General features: G+C 31.6%; 3 protein-coding genes across 8 annotated transcripts in view; 2 read left to right on the top strand and 1 right to left on the bottom strand.

Moving 5' to 3' along the window:
• Positions 1 to 259: 259 nt before the first annotated feature.
• PDX2 (pyridoxine biosynthesis 2) lies at positions 260 to 4,718 on the bottom strand. Its single transcript, XM_011046074.1, has 7 exons — positions 4,534 to 4,718; positions 4,319 to 4,446; positions 4,125 to 4,212; positions 3,935 to 4,008; positions 3,288 to 3,479; positions 742 to 839; positions 260 to 668 (listed from the first exon to the last, which is right to left on the bottom strand). The coding sequence occupies exons 1-7, from the start codon at positions 4,586 to 4,588 to the stop codon at positions 539 to 541; spliced, it is 765 nt and encodes a 254-aa protein (XP_011044376.1). The 5' UTR covers positions 4,589 to 4,718; the 3' UTR covers positions 260 to 538.
• Positions 4,719 to 9,684: 4,966 nt separating this feature from the next.
• GRIK2 (geminivirus rep interacting kinase 2) lies at positions 9,685 to 16,644 on the top strand. 2 transcript variants are annotated; one of them, XM_011046073.1, is made up of 12 exons: positions 9,685 to 9,899; positions 10,061 to 10,434; positions 10,601 to 10,675; positions 10,765 to 10,809; positions 11,097 to 11,171; positions 13,249 to 13,336; positions 13,480 to 13,604; positions 14,678 to 14,773; positions 15,521 to 15,587; positions 15,686 to 15,801; positions 15,905 to 15,983; positions 16,132 to 16,644. In XM_011046073.1, the coding sequence occupies exons 1-12, from the start codon at positions 9,893 to 9,895 to the stop codon at positions 16,308 to 16,310; spliced, it is 1,326 nt and encodes a 441-aa protein (XP_011044375.1). In that variant the 5' UTR covers positions 9,685 to 9,892; the 3' UTR covers positions 16,311 to 16,644. The 2 variants fall into 2 exon arrangements, with proteins under 2 accessions (XP_011044375.1, XP_011044374.1); XM_011046072.1 differs by having other exon boundaries at positions 16,126 to 16,644.
• A 3,333-nt stretch (positions 16,645 to 19,977) lies between these two features.
• The window catches only part of LOC105139583 (zinc finger (CCCH-type) family protein), an 8,810-nt gene continuing 4,460 nt past the window's right edge, over positions 19,978 to 24,327 (top strand). Inside the window, exons 1-9 of one of the 5 annotated variants that reach the window (XM_011046068.1) lie at positions 19,978 to 20,244; positions 20,275 to 20,660; positions 20,797 to 20,889; positions 20,979 to 21,308; positions 21,409 to 21,481; positions 21,729 to 21,861; positions 21,939 to 22,092; positions 22,272 to 22,355; positions 22,571 to 22,693. In XM_011046068.1, coding sequence (XP_011044370.1) covers positions 20,034 to 20,244; positions 20,275 to 20,660; positions 20,797 to 20,889; positions 20,979 to 21,308; positions 21,409 to 21,481; positions 21,729 to 21,861; positions 21,939 to 22,092; positions 22,272 to 22,355; positions 22,571 to 22,693 — 1,587 coding nt within the window. In that variant the 5' untranslated portion in view covers positions 19,978 to 20,033. Of the gene's footprint in view, positions 20,661 to 20,796; positions 20,890 to 20,978; positions 21,309 to 21,408; positions 21,482 to 21,728; positions 21,862 to 21,938; positions 22,093 to 22,271; positions 22,356 to 22,570; positions 22,694 to 24,327 lie in introns of all 5 variants that reach the window. The other 4 variants (XM_011046069.1, XM_011046070.1, XM_011046071.1 and 1 more) reach the window with 4 other exon arrangements.

Raw genomic sequence — 24,327 nt, 5'->3', positions numbered from 1 at the left:
GTATTATCTGGCCTGTAATCTCAAGTTCTTTGTAGGGGCAAGGTAAGCTTTGACCCCCTTTTTCAATGGCTTTGATCAACATCATTGTTGAAACATGATCTCCTTTAAATAAACAAGTAAAGTCAAGCACGTCCTGCCAGACTGTTAAGTTGCGTTTATACTTCATATATGAATACCAGGAGAAAAGGGACGGTGGCTCGAGCCAGGCAAAGAAATTAACAATCTTGATTTGTACGCATGGGTTTTATATTGTCTTTCAATAAAACACAAGATGAATTTCAAATGTCACATATTTCTACAAAAATAAAACGTAAACTTCCGCTGAACATTTAATATAATAATATGTACATGGGCGGATGCTTGACTGTAAGTTCAAATCCAAGCCTAAGAGATAAACTAACCTCTTAGACTTGTCTAACATGATCCAAGTATAAGATAACAATGGGCAAAGGAGCAGTTATTTTCTTGCGCAGCTCAGAAGGAAAAACAAAAGAACTGAAAAGATGCAAAGAAACTTCCAATAATCATCTCACTGAGACTATTGAAATATAGGGAGATCAATCCGTGGTTGTCCGTCATAGCTGCTTAGATCCACTCCTCCAGCTGGGACAATGCTTCCAGAGGTTGCTTCTCCAGCCTCGCTTGCCATCTTCAAGAAGTAGCTATGCCTGCAGAAGAAGCACACTCTGAGAATCTTACATAAGACTACAATGACAACTCGTGGCTGAAAAACCAATATACCATCTAGTATCAGCTGTCAGTTCAGGATGAAAAGCAGTCCCTAGCAAATTCCTCTGCTTTATAGCTACAATAACTTTCTCTTCTGGCACGGAATTTTCCTGGATATCAAACATGTATTATGTGTAATCGTTGAAATAAAACATACAGCAAAATCTGACGAAGAGTAGTAGTGCTCAAGGAAAAATGATATCATCCTACTTATATGACAAGTGGTGGCGCTATACATCATTTGCCAAATCAAATTTGTACCAAAATTATGTATAAAAGTTTGTTTGTATAGACCTTTCCCTTGTTGGTAGGACAAGGCACTGACAGAAGATCAAACAGATGGTGTTACTTTTTCAGTAACATATGATGCGCCAATAGTTTAACATATGCTAAAGTTTTTTCAAACAGTCTGGTTGCATCCTCGTTTTCTTTTTTTTTTTTTTTTTTTTTTTTTTTTTTTTTTTTTTTTTTTTTTTTTTTTTTTTTTTCCCTTCTATAAGAAAATTAACCCCAAAAAAATCAATGGAAATTAGAGGAAGAAGTTCATCAGAAAGGGAAAGAAAAAACAATCAAAGCAAAGCAACCAAAACATCTGCCACCCCATCCATATCTCCTATATCTTTTATCATGACAACATGGCCGATCAATTAATAATTGACAATGTAGATGATCAGACTACTTCAAAAGCAGAAAACGTCATTCAAACTCTCTTTCACAGATACCCATTGCTTGAAGTCCTGACTGAGCTCTGTGTGTATCTTCCAATAAGCCATCAAGAGAATTCCCTAGTCAAAAATCATTAGCCAGGACACCGCTTCATCCATAGATGGTTAAGTGGTCAATTCACTGATTGATTATAGAAGATTGTTAACAACACTGCATTATCTTTGGCAAAATATATGAATTAAGGGAGAAGATAATGTAACAAAATATTAGCAGCAGAACACACTTCAATCCACTGAGACCTGCATGGACAGATATTGAGTGTCTGGTGGACAGGCACCTTATTTGATCTGTAAATATCAATTTCAATTTTTCATCATTGTATTTGTGACCAATCATCATCACAGAGGAGCCCTCTACAAGCTTAGAAAAACTGGACAGTGTAAGCAGATCCAGTCGCATGATTTTCAATAATTTAGAAGGGAGCACATAAGACTTGCGACACTCAAAGATTATTCCTGCAAATGGAGGAATTGGCCCAGCTAAAATAGGACAGGGATTCCGCATGCTAGATTAGAAACGGCATCTAATCTAATCTAAAAGTTCTGTCAATTATTGGCCAAGCACATGTTGAATCTATATGATTTGGTATTTCTTCAATGCAGACTTTGGTACCTAGCCACACAATTGAACTTCCAACAGTCTAATCCCAGATGGGATGCATTCATGCAGAAATTCCCTGGAATTTGGATGGGAGTAACTAGTAGCCTGACTCACACTGCTTCCAAAGTATCAATACAAAGTCAACCTAAGTGAACCAGCTCAAGTACTGATTGTCAAAATGAGCTATGTTGAAATAGGAATGGAGTAACTTTCAATATTAAATTCTCATAAATAGAAAACATACTTTAGTTCCTTTTAGAAAGTCAAAATTTCCATCAATCATGTGTGATCTATGCCAAGGCCTGCTAAAAATGCTCATAACTAGGCAAATTATTATTTAAATTTGGCAAATCTAAATGTTAAAGATACACATCCAAAACAAGAGCATCATAATATGGTGTGAATAAACATGGAGGCATAGATTGAAGTCCTGAGAGGATCGCTACATAAAAAATGCTGAAGAGTAGGTCAGCTACATTGCATTTCTGCCCAAACATACTTCAAGGGGACAATATCAGTAATAGCCTCGTGAGAACCTGATGAGATTCATATAATTGGATTATTTTACAAAGCAACTAATTGCAGTCTCATATTTATCCAAAGTCTTTGTCGAAAATCTTAAAGATCATATCATCTTATCAAACATGAAATAGCAGACCCTCTGTTGAATGGTTTTAACAATTATCAGGCAAGCCTAAGAAAAGCACATGGGAAATTGAAGACAAAAGAATGTATGCATCAGACACCTACAAAAGCACTTTGAAAATGCATAGCAGTATACTTTATACCGGTGAGTGTGTGTGATAAAATTTTGATTTTTACAATTTTATGCATTTTTACATGAATAAAAATTAACTAAGGCAACAGTCAGAGTCAAGTTCGGATTGAAAAAAACCAGCTGAAATTTGAAATTCCTGATGGCATTAAAAATAAGGCAAGAAAAACTAATTGCATTGTAACCAGAGAAACCCCTTGCAAATACTAATTACAATGGCAGAGGAATTTCACTTTACACATAAAACATATTGGCATAAAGCCATATTCTACTCAATCTTTTTTTTTTTCCTGTTGTCTGTCGTTCTAATGGAAATCAGAACCACATGGCTTGTAAATAAATAAAAAAATACATGAATGCATATTCAGCAAACAGAGAAGAAAACAGCCGATATCACTCCGAGGGACAGGCAGTGTTACACACAAGATCTCCATTCAAGAATGAAACATATACAAACCTCTTGGATTTGAACAGCAGAACTTGAATATAATACATTGGTAGATGGAACAGGACACTCGGCCAGCACATCAACTCCAGGCCCGACTTCAAGGATGGCAGGAGCACGGATGAAAACTCCACGGAATGTTTCAGGGCCACCTTCCTTACACGCAAGTTCTGGAACTGTAAGCTCTGCTTCAAAACTTTGAATCTGTGGATATTACTATGTTAAATTAAAAAAAAAAAAAACAGCTGAAAAGAGGAGTATTAATTCCACTCTGCTCTACAAATTTGATCGGGTAGCATTAATGCAAGTGTTTGGATATATAGGAGATAACATAATATAAAATGAGGATTGAGGATAGAACCAGAAATAGGAGCAATCTCTGGAAACATATTGCAAAGATGAAAAGCAACATTTCTCTAGATTGTGAAACCTGTCATACCACCTCAGAACTAGAAACCATTATACTTTGAAAGTTTTAATCCATTATTATGAGATGAAACTCGAATTAAAATGCATTGTATCTCCGTGCCTTTTTCACCAAGTTTTCCTTAGCAAGCCAACTCAACACTTTTGCCACTCTTGAACTGAGAAGAACAACTATATATACACACCTACACAGCGGATACCATTAACGGAAGGAAACCCTAAAGCGCACATACCTGACTACCGAAATAATTTCTATGAACAGTGCAATCTAGGCCACCAACCAGTTCTTGTCCTCCAGTTTTCTGACCTGCAAAAAAATAATTACGTCTGTCATTTTATATTGAAAACAAAACCCTAAAGGCATTAACTTAAAAAGAGAAATCCAAACTGGATACAGGAAAAGGAGGAGAGAGGAAAACCCACCAGTTGCCTTGTTTGCCAAGAAGATAAGACCTGCACAGGTTCCCCATACAGGCTTTCCCATTTGAACAAACTCACGTAAAGCAGGAAACTGCAATTAAGAAATGAAAAGGACCATCAGACAAAAAAGAAATCCCATTTACATAATCAATAAATAAATCAACAAAAAGAAAAGGAAAAAAAAAGCGAGTAGAGACCAGGTTGTGAAACTCAGCGAGTTTAGCCATGGTAGTGCTTTCACCGCCCGGAATAATAAGAGAGGTGACATTTAGAAGCTGTTCTGGCTTCCTTATCTCCATTCCCTTGACTCCCAATCTGGCAAGTGCTGTCAAAACACACAAACTTGTTTTCGAGTAACTAAATAAACATCCAAAAACAGATACAAAACTAGGTTTGTGTAAGAAAAAAGTGCCTGCAATGTGTTCGTTGAAGGAACCCTGTAAAGCGAGAACACCGACGGCGGCCATCCTTGTGCAAACACGGCAGCTTCCTTTTATTTTCTTAGAGATACAGAGAGAGGGACTTGTAAGATTTGGGAACACTTGTTTTCCTTTTCTATGGCGCTAAAGAGTGGACTGGACCAGCGCCGCCACCTCTTGTTTTCTGCTTTTTCATTTCTTTATTTTTATTTTTTCAGTGCTGTCACTCTTTCTTTCATGGCCCAATTTCGCAGTTTTCGAGGCCACACAATGCTGTAGGCCCAACCTACCCGTTTCTTTCAGTTTTGGCATTTTTAGGCTCGTGAATTAATAGGTTTGATGACGGAATGATTTTTTTATATTTTTAATTCAGAATCAAACTATTTATAAAACTCAGCCGGTTGACTCAGTATCTAACAACTTTGTTTGCGAGGTAACTTTAGCTTTTCAAGCCAACCGCATAAATATGATATTTGGTAACCAAAATAACACTTAATTATTTGTATGGGACCATGTTTTTTGAGTTCAAACCGCCGGTTCCACAGAGCTGCTGATAGCTGCTACTTCTTGCATGTGCCGGGTGAATTATTTGGGCAGTATTCATGGAAGCAGTCTCTGTACGCGTGCGTACCTAGTTAAAAAAATTATATTTTAATTAAAAAATTAGTGTTTAATATTATTTAATAATAACACTAGATAAATTAGAAAAATATTATAACACTATATAAATTAAAAAAATATCACATGGTAATATAGCATTTATAAAATTTAATTATAATTATAATTTTATTTTTGATGATATTTTATTTGATTTTATTACATGCATAATAATGTAGCATTTGTGAAATTTAATTATAATTATAATTATAATTTTATTTTTATGATATTTTACTTGATTTTATTGCATACTCAAAAAATCATGAAGACTATAGTTATTATCAAATATCAAAAAATCATAAAAACTATAGTTCTTATCAAATAAATTTCATACGCGATAAAATTATAGATAAATTAATAGAATAATAAAAAATATTTGATATAAAATATTATTTATTTAATAATATAATAATAGTAATTAGACTTATAATATTTAAATTAAAAATCATTAATATTAATATATATTTTTAATTATTTTATAATCTTAATTTAAAAATTATAAGTAAAAAATAAGAAAAATCACTTTGAAATTGTGCTCATCACATGGAAAGTTTTCTTACATACAAATATGGTCCTATAGCTATGTTTTAGCATTTTCATTGATGGTAAAAATATTAGAAAGACTTATATAGCTTATAATTATGGCTAATAATAAATATTTTAACATAAAAACACACAAGCTGTAAGGGATTTTTTTTATTTTATTTTATTTTAAAAATTAGAAGAAAATCATTTGATGATGTCGTATTTATAAAATTTGATCTAATAAAAAAAATATTTGATATTAATATTATTTGTTTTGTTATATAATAACATTAGTTAAATTTATGATACTTAAATTATAATCCATCGATATTAATATGTATATTTTTTTAATTATTTTATAACCTCGATTTAAAAAATAGTTTTTAGATCAGATACATAAAACTATTTTTTATTAAACCTTAATTTCAATCTCGATTTTAACCAAACATATATATTTTTCAAATTAACTTCATCTAAAAATAATTTTTTTCAAATCATAACAACTACTACAATACCAAACACTGATAATCCAAGTTAAAAAAATAAAAAGATCCAATCTAATTAAAAATATGGGTTGATTTACAATAAAACCCAACTCTAACCCTTTAATTTTAAAAAATAAATTATGGTAAAAAATACTTGGCTTTAATCCTTTAAAAATAATTGACTCAATTAAAGTGAATACTCTTAATTAAAAGAATGATTGTGAATGCAGTTTGCACTGCATTTCTAAAAAATTTAATTTTTAAAATAATTTTTAAAAAATAAAAAAATATTTCATCTTGATATATTTTAATATAAAACTTAAAAAAAAAACAACCATAATTGTGAACCTTGTTTTGATTTTAGGTTAGGTTTTATAATTATGCATTTAAATTATAGCACGCTGGGCAGCACTCATTCCTCCATGCATGATTATGCTATTTTTTTTTAATTTTAACTTAAAAAATAAATGACATGTATTGATTTTTTATTGGTTCTGATTTCAGATAGAAAAACATAACGAAAATTCAAAAAAATAATAAAAATAAAAAAGATTGTTAAAATTGTTTTCTCATTTTTTTTATTGGTATAATTTTTTTAACTTTTTAATCATATTTGCAAGAACAGAATATATTTTTTATTTTAATAAGTTAAAAAATTACAAAATTATTTCTTATTCTTATTTGTTGTTGTTATTATCATAAAATAAATAATAAATAATGTGGCTGTGATTTGAGTTTTAGTAGCAGATACTATAGTGGTATTTTAGTTTTTAAATCAAAAGATGATTTAATGGTGTTCCTCAAATTGTGAACCAATTAACGAAACACAATTAAAGGAGATGAGTGTGTATTATTTTCACGAGAGTTTTGGTTTTATATATTTGAGCTTTTCCAATTTTTTAATTAATATTTATTTCTTTATTAATGAATATAAGTCAGCTAGAAAAATAAAAAAAATATGAACTACTAAAAGAACTTTATATATATTTAAAATGACATGGGACATAAACATTCCAAAGAAAATGTAAATAGATATGTCATATTGATTATTTATTAAAAAAATGGAAATCCATGTTTGTTAAAATACTCAATCAAATTAATATTTCCATCAGAATGTTGAGAAAACAAATTATAGAAATACTCCAACAAAAATTCCAATATTTTACTTAAATCAGATTTAAATAAAATAAATATTAAACCAATGCAAATAGAATAATTATTAACTATCATAATTTTAACAATGTTAATAATTCATGAAGACACGAACAGTTTTTAGTTCTAATAATCCAATAGATATCACCTCACCATACAAAAACATAAAAAAATTATGAACAATATAAAATTAATTAATTAATTAATTAATAAATAAGAATTTATTTTTTTATTTATAACTAAATCGCATATGAAATTAAATTCAATTAATGACCTATTATAATTCTGATGTCTTAAATAAAATATTAAACTACATAATTAAATTTAATTATACTATTAAAATACATGCAGAAATAAAATGAATTAGAAATTTTAACCATCTTGTCCTTGATTGATAAATCATTTATTTTTGTTACAGAACCCCTATATTTATTTAAAATGACATGGAATATAAACATTTTAAAGAATATGTAAATAGACTAACATCATATTAATTATTTATCGAACACATGAAATCATATATCTTTGAAATTATTAAACACATGGAATGCAAGAACCCTTATATTTATTTAGTAAATCATGAAGGTTGACCAGGCTTAATTAAGCTTTGTGCTCTATTTTTTTTCAAACTGTTTTTAATCTGAAAAATATTAAATTCATGTATTTTTACTTTTTTCTTATAACTTCAAAATAGAAATGTAAAAGATAAAAAATATATAATTTAAATCTATTTTCAATTAAAAATATTTTGTAAAAACTCATAACATCATATTGTTTATAATACACTTAATATTGTTTTCTAATGGCCTGCATTTCTATGATATACAAATGCCATGACCTAGCTATTAAAAAAAGAAAGCTTCCAATTTATATTCAGTATTTTTTTTATAAAAGGATTTTTTTTTTTTGTAAGTATGAAAAAGGATGTTATCACCACGATTCCAAGGCTCTTAGCTAAAATATGTTTATTTGATTATCTAAAAATATAGTAATCATTATTTTTTTTTAAATATTTTTTTATAAATACATTAAAATAATATTTTTTATTTTTTAAAATTTATTTTTTACACACCAAAAAAATTAATTAATTTTAAGTAAAGAAAAGAGTAAAAAGAGTTAATTTTTTTCAAAAATATTTTTAAACATAAAAAAAAACAAGGTATAAAAACAACATGTATAGAATAAACTAGCAAGGGATCTAATACTATAATACAACATGTATAGAATAAACTAGCAAGGGATCGAATACTTTAAAAACATGTATTTATAGTCATTTTTACACGGGACTCGAGCAAGAACAGGAAGATGAAAGTGGTTGTGCAAAGGTTTCTTGGAAGAAAGACGCCATTTGTGTTCTTCTTATAGTCAATATCAAAGCCCTTTGATTTAGGAAAGATGGTTGGGTTAGGACAGAAGAGGGAAAGAGACGACGACGGCTGGAAAAACAGAAGGCAAGAAGAGATAAGTGAGGAGTTTTGTGAAAAACTAGGGTTTTGTTGCTTTGAGGTTTTTGTTTTTTTAATGTTGATTTAATGTCAAATCCAAACGGAATTATTCTAGTAATTTAGAAAGTCTCTTATTGATTTGATTTTACATGTTTTTTAGAAATTAAATTTCATGAATTCAAACCTATATTCTCAAAAAAAATAAAAAATTCGATACCTTGTGAATTGATTCAAAGAATGCATACCAATTATTCTAGTTTTCTTATGGTAATATTTTTTAAAATATTTTTTAATTTTTATTGTTTAATTTTTATTAGTTATATTAAATTGATACTCAAATTAATTTAAAAGAATCCAGTTTTTTTAGTTTTAATGTTGATTTAATGTCAAATCCAAATGGAATTATTCTAGTAAATTAGAAAGTCTCTTAATTTTAATTTTAATTTTTTTATAATTTTATATTTTTATTAATTTAATTTTAATTTTTTTATAATTTTATAATTTTAATTTTTTCAATCACAATCTCATTTCATTTCATTCATTCATGGTTAGTGAAATTAATTTTGATGGTTTAATTTTTTTAATTTTTTATAATATTATCTTAATTTTATATTTTAGGTTAATTCATCAACACCATTTCAAAAACAAAATGGTAACCCGGCCCACAGTAAATTACCGCAATTGATATACATGATATTTCCTCACTAAAAATAACTAAAAATAGGAGATTTTTAATAATAATTGCGTAAATAAAACCAGCTTCTCCGAACGTTAATAATAGTAGTGTAGGAGTACCAAACATCCTCGACAGCTTCTCCGGACACGCTTCCTATTGTTTTTTTTTTTTTGAAAAAAAACCTATTTTTGTCTCCAACAGCCAAAACATTATTTCAGCTCCATATATGCTCTATTTATATGATTGTATTTTTTCTCACATGTGTATAAAGTGTCATATCTCTCTCTGACAATCTTCAAATCTCACCAAATAAACCCCTAAAATTGTATCCAAAAGTAGGGTTTCTCTGAAAACTCCATTTTGATGTTTGATTGTTTTATGTTGGTGTTGTAGTGGATTCACAATCAGGACGATGTTTGGTTGGTTATTCAATATTATTTTTAGTTTAAGCTATCTTCATTTTCATTTGGCTGAATGGCATCCTTTGGAATAATCCCAAATCCGATCATCTCTTCTTTTCCTTTTTCTGTCTTCTTTTTCCAGCCTTTTGATTCTTTATTTTCCTGGCTCTGAATTTTAGGGTTTTTTCTATTGAGAATGATACATAAGAGCTATTCGTTTGCTCGAGCAATGGGTTGTTGTAGCTGTTTTGGCTTCCTCAGGAAGCCCAGGCGAAGACCCGTGCCCATTTCTAGCGGCGGGAGAAATTATCATCACCACAATAATAATAATCATCTCTCCCAGGAATTATTATTAGATGGTGAAATTGATGATGATGGTGGGGAGGATGATGGTTCTTTCAATGGTGACATTACGGGCACTAGTTATTGTGATTATGCCGAGTTGCCGAGTCGTGCCAAACGCTCTGAAGAGAATTTAAGACTTAGGGAACTGAATGGATTGGTTTGCAGGAAATCTCCCGTCAAGGAAACCCATGTACTCGTTCGCTCTGAGGTAATCGTTTTTTTCATTTGAATTTGCGGAAACCCATGTACTCGTTCGCTCTGAGGTTTGAATTTGATTATAATCCATTTCTATCTCCTGGGTATTATTTTTGTGCATACAACTTACATTTCCGAGTAGGGGTTCTTGTTTCATTGTTTGGTTGAATGCTTTCCAGGATGAAGATGGTAATAAGATGATCAATGAATATGTTCGCCAGTATAAGATTGGTGCTGGTAGCTATGGCAAAGTGGTAAGCATAATGTGGGGAGACATTCTTTTTGCTCTTCTTGGTTAAGAAATTGGTCTGTTAGCTTTTTATCAACCTTGTTTCTGCAACAGGTTTTATATCAAAGCAGTATAGATGGAAAGCTTTGTGCAATTAAGGTAGTGTTTTCTCTCTGAATCTGAATGCTTCTTTTTGTGGTGGATAAAGTAGGAACAACTATTTATCAAAATTAGTACCAACAACTTAGAGAGAGTAGTCACATCTTTTTTTTATGAAACTTACTTGGATGGATTAGTTTTAATTTTTTTTTTTGTAGAGAATTCTCTTTTCTGTTCCCTTTTGAAATTTTTTTATAAGTAAGAAAGTGAGATTAACTCTCAGTTAAAGTAGCATACAACTCTTCTTATTTCTTGTAAACATGTGCAATTTTTTTCATCAATTGCAGGCCTTTCATAAGTCTCATTTGTTGAAGCTGCGGGTTGCTCCTTCAGAGACTGCAATGACTGATGTTCTTCGTGAGGTATCTGCTTCTACTTACTCTCTTGTTTTGTGGTCTTGAGTGCTTTCACAATTTGCAATACCAACATCTGAACCTTTGGCAAAATGCTCTAGCTTTATCCTAACAAAATTATTATTTTTAAGCTCATTGGTTGGCGGGGTTGCATCACCTTACTTATCAGACCCATACTGTATTTACAGTGGTGTGGTTATTGTAATGTCTACAATAGCTTGCATAAGGTTCTTTAAAGCGTGTATGTACCTTAAGTATACACATGGGATTTGGGTTTCAGAGGTATTGAGATTCTGAAGGAATTAAGATTCAAAAATCTTGCAGGCTTAACAAAATTGCCATTGAAGTTTTGCGATGAATAGTTGTGGAAGTCATGTGCTTGATAAAGCTGTTGATGGAATATCAAAGAAGGTACTGGATGATTAGAAAAGGTCCTTTGTTTTGCTATACGAGTTCAAGAGTGATACTTAAGTCTCATGTACTATTGAGGCTATTTATCAGTTGATGTACCTATGAGGAGAGATGGAGCATAGATCTTCTAATTGGAAAATCAGTTTGGTTTTGTGCCTGGGAGATCTGACCATGGAGGTTATCTTCTTCTCTGGAGTTTAATGGAGAGAAACAGAAAGAAAAGAAACCTCCACATGGTCCTAATTGATTTTAAGAAGGTTTTTGACAGGGTACTAAGAAAAGTCCTTCAACGGGTGCTGCAGAAAAGGGGAGTGATTCTACTTGGTACTAAATGTGAGAAAGTGTAGGTATGAAGAGAATTTCCTGGTGGTGACAGAAATGAATTTCCTATTACAGTCAACTAGGACCAAGGTGCAGCCTTGAGTCCAAATGTATTTTTGCCCTGTTTGTGAATGAACGGAAAAGTTGTATCAATATGATATTGAATGGTGTGTTTTATTTGCAAATCATATACTTTTGAAGTATGAAACTAGAGCTAGGACCAAGAAAAAATTGGAGTTATGGAAGAACACTCTAGAATTCTCTAGTTATAGACTACCAAAACGTCAACAGAGTACATACATTGTAATTTCAGCAATATTGGATATAGAGTTGGTGATGAGTGTAAGAAGAAGATGTGTTATGAACTCATTTTCTTATTTTCTTTCAATATTGTATATTGTTATTCAGCATTTTTATCTTAAGAAAATTATCTTATTTCATGTTAAGCAGTTATTATTGATTACGAGAGTTAATATATTTCCTACTTTTAGGGTTTTTTTGCCTAAATAATCACATTTACAGAGTGTTTTTTTCAAGAAGCCATTTGATGAATGAATTTGAGTATTATGATTTTGCATAATTGTTTGTTCTTGTGGATCGCAAAAACACAAAGTTTCATGCGAGTTCAAGGGTTTAGTCCAGTGGATTCTAGAAATTTGTCCCATTTCTATATGTTTTCCTTGTTCTTTTTCTCTTTGATATAGATCAAATGATGATTGTTCTACCAAGGGGGATTGTTGTTGGTCAAGGTGCTGTAGTGTGACTACTTATGGGAGCCATTCATTGAATCAAATTTTATTTGTAGTCAGGATGGTTCTTATTGAAATTGTATCAGAGTGTTGCAATTGACAAAATTCAAAACTTGGATGAAGGAAAGTGATTGGTGGAAGTGAATATCAAAATGTTCATAAAATGAGTATAGTTTGAGATGTTATGATGTATGCGTGGAAGCACAAAGATTGAGTAAGAAATGAGTACATTTATGAGAAGGTGCAGGTGATACCCAATTGAGGAGAGTTATTCTAGATGGTTTGTCTATTCCTATGTTGATCTATGATGCCCTAGTGAGGAAGAGTAATCAAATTGAATTATTAAGAGAGGGGAGGGTGGTGGACAAAAGATGATGAGTTGAAGTGATGAAAAATGATCTAGCCTCACAACAGCTTACAAAAGACTAATGGAACCAGATGTAGCCATTTGATTGAACATTCCATTTGTATTTGTAATAACCTGGTGCTCATTATACTTGATTGGCCCTTTGCATGTTTGTAGTATTAATTGATCTGTTTAGCTACTTGCCATGAAGTACTGTTGGATGACGTAACACAAGTTGTTTTTTCTTTTTCCCTTGCAGGTTCTAATCATGAAAATGTTGGACCATCCTAATATTGTCAATCTCATTGAGGTGATTGATGACCCAAATACAGATCACTTCTACATGGGTATTTCGTAACCACATTCTTTCTCCTTATCGTTTCAATTTCAGTGTGCTCAATCTCGTGATTGTGATTTTGTGTTGAATACATATTTATTAAGTAGGATGGACAGATTCTTAATTGACTGGAAATGTCTTCTCTTTTCTCAGTTCTGGAATATGTGGATGGAAAATGGGTGTGGGAAGGATCCGGTCCTCCTGGTGGAATTGGAGAAGATACTGCTAGAAAGTATTTGCGGGATATTGTATCTGGGCTGATGTATCTTCATGCTCATGTATGTTCTTGATAGATCAATTTCTTGGATATTGTTTTGTTAGTATGTTCAACTGATTATTCTCTCATCTATTTTATTTTCTTTGTCTATTGCTATAAGAATCATTTTTGTGTTTTGATCTTCCACTTTCAGTATTTCTTATCAAGTTATCCATTACCAAACTGACTTGCGTGCATTCAGACATATTATCATTATTTTTCATGTAGCACTATTAGACTAATAGTAATTGGCATGGTAGATTTGAAAATAATGGCTTAAAGCTCACTGGTATTTCTGTAAGTTCCTTTCCCTGCATGTTTGAATGTTAGAATGACAATGTGGTTGCTGGTACTACAAGCTTGTTGTTATTTATTCTAAAAATGTTTGCCATTGTCTTACTCATCACAAGAAGAAAAGAAAATTTACTGCCTGCTAGTCTTGATGATTATGACGAATTATTACATTCACATTTGATAGTTGATATTAATCGAGATCGTTTTGAATATCTTTTTGAAACTTTAAACCACTGCTTGTTATCTTCTCTGTATATATAGTCTGACTTGCTTAGTACTAATAGTTAGATGATGGTGACTTCAATAGGTAATTTTAGCCAAAGCAAATCTTTGACCATTGGTTTTGCTTGTTCTTGTTATTTTAATCACATTCTAATTGGGATACTAGATCTAGTTTTGATCTCCTTTTGATTTTAGCATTCACAGTATTAGTAGTTTTCACTCCACCAGAACTCTGATGTAATCAAATATGAACTTTCCCCAAAAAAGAAAAGAAAAGATAACTGACAAACAAGAGGAAAGTCCAAGCAGACAGTATTTATCCTTGCATTGATTTCTTGAACTTTGTTACATGAATGGGATTCTATGGAATTTATGTGAATTAACATTGTAGTTTTTGTTACATGAATGAGATTCTGTGGAATTAATTTGAATTAGCTTTGTATTCTCTTTGATTTTATCAAGATGTTTTATGGATGCTGTGTGTGCATTTCCTTTCAATACACAAATATCTCTTCAATAGACAGATATGGATGGCTACGTGCAGTGAACTTTTCTTCTTGTGTTTCTTCTAATAAACAGAATATAGTGCATGGGGATATCAAACCTGACAATTTGTTGGTTACTCGCTCTGGTACAGTGAAGATAGGAGATTTCAGCGTCAGCCAGGTAGTTGAGGTAATGAAATTGCTTCAACACAGGTTTAGTTCCAGTTAGTTTCTTTTATGGAAGAAGAGCTAGTGACAAAATTCTATGATTTTAAAGTAGACTGTAAGATGTTCCGTCACTTTGTTGGTTGTGGTGGTAGATATGAGTTATTCCATGGGGGATATGTTTTTTGGGTGGTGAAAGTTTATAAAGGAAAGGTTTAAATTGTACAATGCTGGCCTTGATGAACGTTGTACTTGTAAATATCTTTTCTATCCTGAACGGTCAGAATTTTGCGCTTGCATCTGGTTGTTTGAATCCTCCCTTTTCATCTTCTTCCTTGCTGGGATACTCCTTGAAGTTGAACTTGTAAAGATGTCGATTATCTTTCAGCATCTCTGTATAAGCTAAGATCATTTGAGTGCTTCATAGAAATCAAGTATGGGATTTTATTTTATCTAAAACAGAAGAGTTGTTAAATTTACAACTTACCGGGATTTTTTAATATTTAACCTGTAATAGCTACTGGCACACAAATTAGATTACATGCATCACTATTGTTGACCTTGGCTCTTCACAATCATTTGTGGTCATGCAGAAAGAATTAGTACTATATGATGTGTGCATGTTTTCTGGTCCAGCATCTTAGAAAAGTAAAATTATTGCTTGCAATGTGCTGGCAAGAAATGGATATTGTGATATGACACCACTTTACACTCCTTTTCTCCATATTAGAAGTATTTTTGTTTTTTATAACTGCCTTATTTGGTTTGGTAGGATGATAATGATGAACTTCGTAGATCTCCTGGGACTCCTGTTTTCACAGCGCCTGAGTGCTGTCTTGGTAGGAGTTTTTTTAAGCTGAGAAATCTGCAATGCTTAAGCTAACAGGAAATGAGATCAGCTTACATCTGTGCATGGATTTGCCTTCTGATTGAACAGGTCTAACTTACCATGGCAAAGCTGCAGACACGTGGGCAGTGGGAGTGACTTTGTACTGTATGATTCTCGGGCAATACCCATTTCTCGGGGAAACACTCCAGGATACATATGACAAGGCAAGCAAACGAACTTACATTTCCATGTTATCTTCTCCGCTTACTTAAGCCTCCTGCTTTACAAATTTCTGAACAAGTGATTTTGTGTTTTCCTCTTTCCCAGATTGTCAACAACCCCTTGGTGCTCCCTGATGAATTGAACTCGCAGCTGAAGGAATTGCTCGAGGGACTTCTTTGCAAAGGTGAGTAAAATCTATTTGTTGTCAACATTTGGCCTTTCCAGCTAGGGCATAGGCTTTGCAAGTTCGCCTGCAGGGTAAACACGTTTCCTTTTATATTTATCCCTCGTATATCCTGTTTTGACTTGAAAATTGTCCTGTTAAGACCCAGCTCAGAGGATGACACTGGATGCTGTCGCAAATCATGCCTGGGTTATTGGGGATGATGGGCCGATTCCTCAGTTTTTGTGTTGGTGCAAGCGCAGTAGCAGGGAACCATCTGATGGGAACGACAATGGTATTTGCAACCACACCGAATCAAATGGTAGTGAGTTCGGCAAAATTGTATAATGTATAGTAGGAATTCCATTTTCTCCTTTGATTTTGGGTTTATCTTTTGAACTCCCCCCCGTATGTGATTGGCCGGAGTGCCATAATATCTTGTGAAAAAAGGATGTGAGCTGTGGTTGGGATTTTGAAGAAAAAAAAATCAGAAAAATAAGAGAAACAAGAAAGATGTAGGCTTCTGGGACAAGCTGTCAGGATTATGTAGTGATATATCCTAACTTCCGACCCAATAGCGGGAATATGATTCTTGAGTTTAGTGTTTTCAACTGGAAGACATTCGATTTTTCCTTCATGCAGTTTCAGTGAGTTTAGATTATATCTATGTATTTGTGTTCTTCAACTCAAATTATCTCAGTTGTTTGAACTTATCCCCTTTCTTTCTTCCCAGATTGCAACCCCTAATCACCATTTATAACTCCCTTTGTCTCTCGGAATTGCTGTGCAGAGGTTTTTAAATGATGTTTTTACAGATTTAAAAAACTTTACTTTATGCCCTTTGGATCTTGTTCTTTTCCTTTCCAGGTTAATTAGCCCTTCACACCTGAATTATTCAATTATATGTGGTATTTTTTATTGATAATTACAAAACATTATTGATAGTTAGATAATACCAAGTTCATATTTATCTTTATTATAAAAACTCAAAACTTTTTTTAAAAAAATATAATTTTTTTTATAAGAATAGAAAATATTTAAAACAATGTATTTATATCGGAGAGAGAGAGAGAGAGAGAGAGAGAGAGAGATTGCTTAGAGTTTAAGGTAAATGTTGGGAACAAATGCAAGCCAGTCGGTATAAATAAATCAATAGAGTATTTTTAGGTTTATTTTGTTGAGTGTGCTATGGAATGGCGTGACGTTGAAAGTTTAAACCTCATGCTAGAGCAATAAATAGAATAATCAAATAAAAATTATAGGCACAGGAGACATGCATAATATTTTAAAAAAAGAGATTATTATAAGAAACTATGAAGCGGGACTTTTCTTACTTTATATATTATTATTATTTACTCTTATATTTTATGGACTGTAATAGTATGATTTTTTATAAATTTTAATTTCATCTTTAATTTTTTATTTTGTACAATTAAGCTTTTTTTAAGCTAAAATTAGACCCTAAATGCATTTTTTTTTGCTAGGAGAGTTAAATTTAAAAATAAAAGATCAAAATAAAAAACATGTGTAACATACTTAGAAAGTTCATTTCCATCTGCTTTTTATTAAATTATTAGATAATTAGTTCTTGTAATTTAAAAAAAATACATTTTATCAAACCGAACTGAAAATGATCACCCCTAGCCAGGGCTATTGGGTGAACTTTGTGTTCTGCAACTTACTTTCACTCCTTTTTATGCTGATAACACGAGTGTTATTCAAATTGTTATCAATTCAATTTTCCATGAGTGCACCAAGCATATTATGATGAATTGTCATTCCATTTGTGAAGCACTTGCTTGCTAAGATATTACTCTTCCTCACATTTCCACCGAACATCAAACAACCGAAAGCAGCCGGTTATACAGTCCCTAGTATGATTTTTTTATAAATTTTAATTTGATCTTTAATTTTTTATTTTGTACAATTAAGCTTTTTTTAAGCTAAAATTAGACCCTAAATGCATTTTTTTTTTGCTAGGAGAGTTAAATTTAAAAATAAAAGATCAAAATAAAAAACATGTGTAACATATTTAGAAAGTTCATTTCCATCCGCATTTTATTACATTATTAGATAATTAGTCCTTGTAATTTTTAAAAAATACATTTTTTATATACAACTTAATTTTTTTAATTTTTTTTATGAATAAGGAAAAGAGTCACCGAAGAGAAAAAGTTGTTCTTAAAGAAAATTTAAACCACTAAAACAGTTAATTCTTATATTAAATGATTTTGTTATGATAAGAAGGTTTTTATTAATTTTTTTTTCATTCAAAACACCTAGCTAAAAAAAATTTATAGTTTCAAGTTATTTTAAATTTTAAACTGGTTTTTTATGTTTTTAATATTATAAATTGGTTTAACAAAAACTATAGCATGTTTTTTAGATATTTTTTTAAAAAATAGGTTAAAATAATTTTTTAGTTAAAATACGTTATTTTCCTGTCAAATCAATGTCATGTTCTAAGATTGATAAATTACATGTTTGTTTTTTTGGCTGTAACTAGCTGAGGTGGATAACACGTCACATTAAACTTCTTTAAAAAATAAAAGGCCCATGCATGGCTTGCCTCGTTTCTCTCTTTTTTATATATTAATGGCCTTTTTGTGTTTATTTTTTAAAATGATTTTTAATTTTATGTTTTAATTAATGCTCTTCTATATTATTTCTTGGGTTTTTAATTATTTTTTGAATAATAATAATTTTTTAATTATATTAGATATATTTAATTTCTCATTGGCCTGGTATGATTTATATTTATTTTTTTATTTTATATAGAATAAATATTTAGTTTTTACAATAATTTTAATATGTGTAACCTTGAATACTATTTTTTTCTTGTAATCCTTTCAATAAATTTTATGTGTGTCAATCTCTTTATAAATTAATTGTTATAAATAAATTTATTTAAATGATTTATGTTAAGATATTAAATATCTTGATTTACATTAATATCTTAATTTTTTTAGTTATTTTTCAATTGTTAATTACTTTTGTATTTATTTACAAGGTGATTTATAAATTATTTAATTGGATATACATATAAATTTTTTTATTTATATTTATATTTTTTATATAAAAAACACATTGAAAAACTCTACATGTTCAAAGGTTTTTAACAAATGCCGATGTTTTTAATTTGATTTTTATTTTTTTGATTTTTTTCTTAACTTTTTTATAAATTTTTTTTATTTTTTATTTTATTTTTCAATTTAAGTTGACAGTGCATTATTTTTTTTCCTAATTTTGATTATATATATATATATATATATATATTTGTTTGTCTATGACCGTCTTCTTTTCCATATAATAACAAATTTATCTTATTTAATTGGTTGAGATTATAACTGGAATTATTATATATATTTCTTAAACACAAAAATATTAAGGAGAAGTTAAAAAAATATATAAAAATACATAAAGCCAGGTGGGTCCGTGGTTAGGTGAAAAATACCCTTTATCCAAACCGACTAGATACGGATAATGATTAAAAATATACCCTGTCAGAGCGTGGTTGCATAAAGACCTCCCCAACCCATTGCCGCTGTTGTTTTGTATATTTTTGCAAAAGTGTGGCTTTTGTAATTATATTTTTATAAAAATATATTAAAATCATATATTTTTTATATTAACATGTTTAAATAATAATAAAATATAAATTTAATATTTTTTAAATAAAAACTAATTTAAAAAACAGATTAAATGACGAAAACAAACATTTCATTAAGTTTGAGTTTTTTTTCTTTCAAGCTGAATGTGTTTGATATTACAGTTTAATTGTTTTTATTTTTAAAAATTTTAGTTTTAAATTAAATTTTTGGTGTTTTTAGATCATATTATAAATAAATTTTAAAAAATAAATAATATTTTTATATTAAAAATTTTAGTTTTAAATTAAATTTTTAGTGTTTTTAGATTATATTATAAATAAATTTTAAAAAATAAATAATATTTTTATATTTTTTAAATAAATAATATTTTAAAAAATAAATAACATAATTTACTTAAAAAAGAAAGAAAGAGAGAAGGAACCAAAGGACGAGGGTGCCGGGACTAAAACAGACTCGACTCATGGCATCGTCATCTCCAAAGAACCAACTCTCTTCTTCTTCTGAAACCCTAAACCTCCCGACCGAAACTTCCCTTACCCAGACCAACCCAATGAACGCCCAGGATTCACCCATCCCCCCTGAGCAACAAATACAGCCGTCCAACAGCCAAGATGACACCACCACCACAACTGGGGAGAAGCGAAAGCGAGAGAAGACAACAACAACAACGACAGAAGCAGAAGCAGAAGCAGAAACAGAAGCAGAAGCAGAAACAGAAACAGAAACAGACCCTTCACTCAATCCATTCTATAAAACCTCGCTCTGTTCCTACTTCAGGCGGCACATGGGGGCCTCCTGTAGCCACGGCAGTGCGTGTAAGTACGCGCACGGCGAAGAGGAGTTGAGGCCCCGCCCGGATAACACCTGGGATCCTACCTCGGAGCGTGCCAAGAAAGCTATCAAGCTGGACACCACCAATAATAATGATAGTAAGGAAGAAGATGAAGATGAGGAGATCATGATGACTGATATTGCTGCTGACGGTGATGGTGATGGGGGTTGTTTGGATACTGGGCTTAGTAAATGCTTGGTACATTTGCCCCGCAAGTGGCTTTCTGATCATTTGAGGAAGTTTCTAAGTGATCAAGTGCGTTTTTTTCATTAATTTTGTTCTTATTAAGTTTTGTGGTTTTCCTAATAATAGATTGTTTCCGTGGTATGTCATTATCAAATATAACTAGGAATTATTTCAAGCTTTCATTACAACGTCTCTGTTTTTTCAGGGGATTCTTTTCAAATCTGCTAAGAAAAAGAAAGGCATGTCCGTGGGTTTCCTAAGTTTCGAGGATGCTGAGCAATTGAAAAAAGCAATCGAGGTACTCCAAATATTATATATACCCCATGAACTCAAAATAAGTAGCTAGCACTCTGTATTGGTTGGTATCTGAAAACTTGAACGTGTTAGGAGCTGGAAGGAAGATCTATTGGAAACAAGAATATAAAGGTTGCCGATGTCATTCCCCGACAATTTGAGCAGAAAATCAAATCAGCAATGGCTGCCCCTCAAAACATTCCGCAGACAATGGAACCTGCATTGGATGGAGAAAATGCTGGGATCTGTAGACCTTCAGATGCTATTGGGGATGGTGATGGGAATAATGACAATTCAACACAAGCTGGTTCAAGCTGTCAGGCCAAATGTGCCCGTGATGTCGCAACACCTCTTGCTCATATGCCTTATGATGATCAGTTGGAGCACAAGAAGAACTCTATCATGCAAATGCTCAAAAAACTTGTTAAGAACACTTTTTCTGTTTCACTTTATATTTGTAAAATAGTATATGCTGCAATGTGGCGCCTCAGCAAACTGAACTGCTACATTTTTTTTGGGACAGACAAGAAATGCACGCAAAGCTTGTCCTAATGGAGTTTCTCTTCCAGAATGGATTCTCAGATCTAGAGAAATAGGTATTGTTTTCCTTTCAATCTTTGCATATATTATCACTCCAGGAGAATTACTTTCTTTCTTACAACAATGGTGGCCTGAAAGCTTGAGGAAGGAACAAAGGGTTTCCTTATGAAATAATAAGACTTCCATATATTTCATAACATTTTTACTAACTGCATGTATTTACTTCTCATTCCACTTCAAGGCTGCACGAGACTCTTATGGATTCTCACGGCTGCTTTTTTTTTCTCTCCCTGATCCGTGCAGGTGGTCTTCCATGTGAACTAGAGGGTATACTTGAATCACCACTTAGAAATGGATATCGTAATAAATGCGAGTTTTCTGTTGGATATTCTCTTCAAGGAAAACCTACTGTGGGTTTTATGCTAGGAAACTTTAGGTATTTCATGTTCACTTGTTTTTCAGGTACTTGTTGGCATGGGGATTGTTTCGAAAATGCTAATATTTGTTTTCCAGGGAAGGTGTGACAGCTGTAGAAGAACCTCTGGGCTGCCCCAATGTTTCTAGTGTTGCCTGCAAGTACACGTCAATCTTTCAGGAATTTTTGCAACAATCTGGCCTGCCAATTTGGAATAGATTTAAGAATACTGGATTCTGGCGTCAACTAACGGTATGTGTTGCAGAGCATGTAGAGGCAATGGAAGAAGTTCAACTAATAGCATTGCTGCTGCTTCCTTCCTGTTGCTCTCTTGCAACTCTGATAAACTTTGTAATCTTGCGTTGAAATATGTCTGAAACTAGAGTTTATTTGTCTCATCTAGCATTCTATATCTTAATATGTCTTACAAGGTTCGAGAAGGAAGATTACCAAGGAAAGCTGCTGATATTGCAATTCCTGAGGCCAACATATCAGAGGTCATGCTTATTGTTCAGGTTTGTATTTAAAGATTTTTTGTAAGTGTTTCTTTGTGAAAGTGATAATATGCCTTGATGAAGGACAGGCAGCATAACTAAGTTTCGTTCACTTTGGTATACTTTTCACAAATCAAATGATCGAATTCAAGTTTTCTTTGTCAATTGGCAATGCTTCTTTGCATAGAATGCTGGGTTACTGTTTACAATTTTTTTCTGGTTATTTGATTACTTAGGTCTCCTCTGCTGGCTTTGATGATGACATGATAACCATTGAACTAAGGGGGTTGGCTCATGCATTTACCACTGGAGCTGCTGGAAGTGCTCCACCTTTGCCTTTAACAGCTTTGGTTATTCAGGTACCAGTTCATTGCAGTGTTCATTATTTTTGCTGAGTTGAACTTGATGAACAGCTGTCTGCACTGAAAATCAGTGTGGTTGTCAGCAGCTTCTGTGTTTCCGTCTCATAATTGAATTGACCAAAACATAACCCATAAAAACAGAAACTTCTCACAATATTCTGTGTGATTAACCAAATAATACTGTATAGTTTCTGATAGATCTTGCTATCATCTGGAGATGACAATGGCATTACTTGCGTTAAAAGAACAGTTGATTTATTTAGTTCTGTTTTGCTAATTGCTTTAATTCGTGCAGACTAGTTCTTATATACTATGTACATCTATGTCCTTGTATTGATTAAAATACTCTACGTTTCTTTGTGTAATTCATATAAAATTTGGCAAGGGACTGTAAATGGAAGCATATATAGTTGAAGCATGATTGATTGGGATAGATTGAGGTCAGAGAACAATTGAGAGGTTATAGATTTAGGTCCCTTGTCAGTGGCGTAACCAAGATTTTCTTCATCAAGTTTAAATTATAATTACTGTCTTTTAAAAAATTATATTGATTATTTTCATAGTAATACTACTTTATTGAATGATAAAGTAGAATGAAACAAACGGATGGATTTAATTGTTCTTGTTTTTTTAGTTTAGTAGTAGAAATTATATTAACGATTTATCTATAAAGCACATGCACATGTTAAATTATGTTAATTTGGATGAGACATTCTGAGAATACCTATAAAAAATTATACATAAGGATAGACTTGAGCTTTTTTCTGTTTTAATAAATTTAATTAATAATAAATAAATCAATCAATAAAATACAAAAATATTTAAAAATTAAATTACCAAACTTATTAGACCTTATAGGCTTATATTGTTAATGGAGATCAAAATACTGAAAATTTGATAGAAAGGAAGAGAGACATGAATTCTTGAAATAAGATAAGAATTAAAGGAGATAAAATAAGTTGTTATTTTTAATGGATGGAGGAAAGAGAATTGACAACAAAGAAAAAAGAGTTTTGCCTCACTCAGAAAGAAAGTTAGAAAAGAAGAAATTTTAGAGTTCTTGGAATTTAAAAAGTGAGGGGAAAAAAGGGTCTTGTCCACCTTTTCATGGAATTCGTGGATCTATGGAAGAATGGGAAAGTGGGAGTTGGAATGCGGCTTAACTGATCCCCTTAAATGTATGTGGGCTTGCCAATGGCCTTTATTATCCCGCATCATGTTTACTTTATATTTGTTTTTAGGCAATATGGTCTTTGCATGGTCTGAATAAGCAGCCCATAACTGTTCCAGTTGGGCCTGACCATTCATTGGGTTATGTGGAAATCAGAAAGCATAACATTTGACTAGTAAAGTTGCATGGGATTGGATTCATCATGAACATATATTAAACGCTGCATTACTGAGTTGAATATGTTAGGATTGGATAACAAAATGGGCTAGCTCTGTAGGTTGGTTCATGGTTGTTGGAATTATACGATTCAAGCATCAATCTTTTCTATTAGGTGCATGAATTGACATGTACAAGAATCATGAATCAATCAATTTGTGTTGAATTGGAAGTATTGTACGATTCTTTTAGTCCCCCCTCCCCCGGAAGTATTGTACGATTCTTTTAGTCCCCCCCTCCCCCA

This window comes from Populus euphratica, unplaced genomic scaffold (genome assembly GCF_000495115.2).
Source record: "Populus euphratica unplaced genomic scaffold, PopEup_1.0 scaffold94.1, whole genome shotgun sequence".
In the NCBI taxonomy this organism is placed as follows: Eukaryota; Viridiplantae; Streptophyta; class Magnoliopsida; order Malpighiales; family Salicaceae; genus Populus; species Populus euphratica.
Note: the sequence above shows the minus strand (reverse complement) of the source record. Positions and strands in the feature narration are given on the sequence as shown.

Excerpts from the sequence above, each read along its gene's own strand:
- PDX2 (XM_011046074.1), bottom strand. The coding sequence starts at position 4,588 with ATGGCCGCCGTCGGTGTTCTCGCTTTACAGGGTTCCTTCAACGAACAC. Across the intron at positions 4,447-4,533 it reads CTTCAACGAACACATTGCAG|CACTTGCCAGATTGGGAGTC; the intron begins GCACTTTTTTCT and ends GTGTTTTGACAG. Across the intron at positions 3,480-3,934 it reads GAAATTATTTCGGTAGTCAG|ATTCAAAGTTTTGAAGCAGA; the intron begins GTATGTGCGCTT and ends TAATATCCACAG.
- GRIK2 (XM_011046072.1), top strand. Across the intron at positions 13,337-13,479 it reads TACAGATCACTTCTACATGG|TTCTGGAATATGTGGATGGA; the intron begins GTATTTCGTAAC and ends CTCTTTTCTCAG. Across the intron at positions 14,774-15,520 it reads GCGTCAGCCAGGTAGTTGAG|GATGATAATGATGAACTTCG; the intron begins GTAATGAAATTG and ends TTGGTTTGGTAG.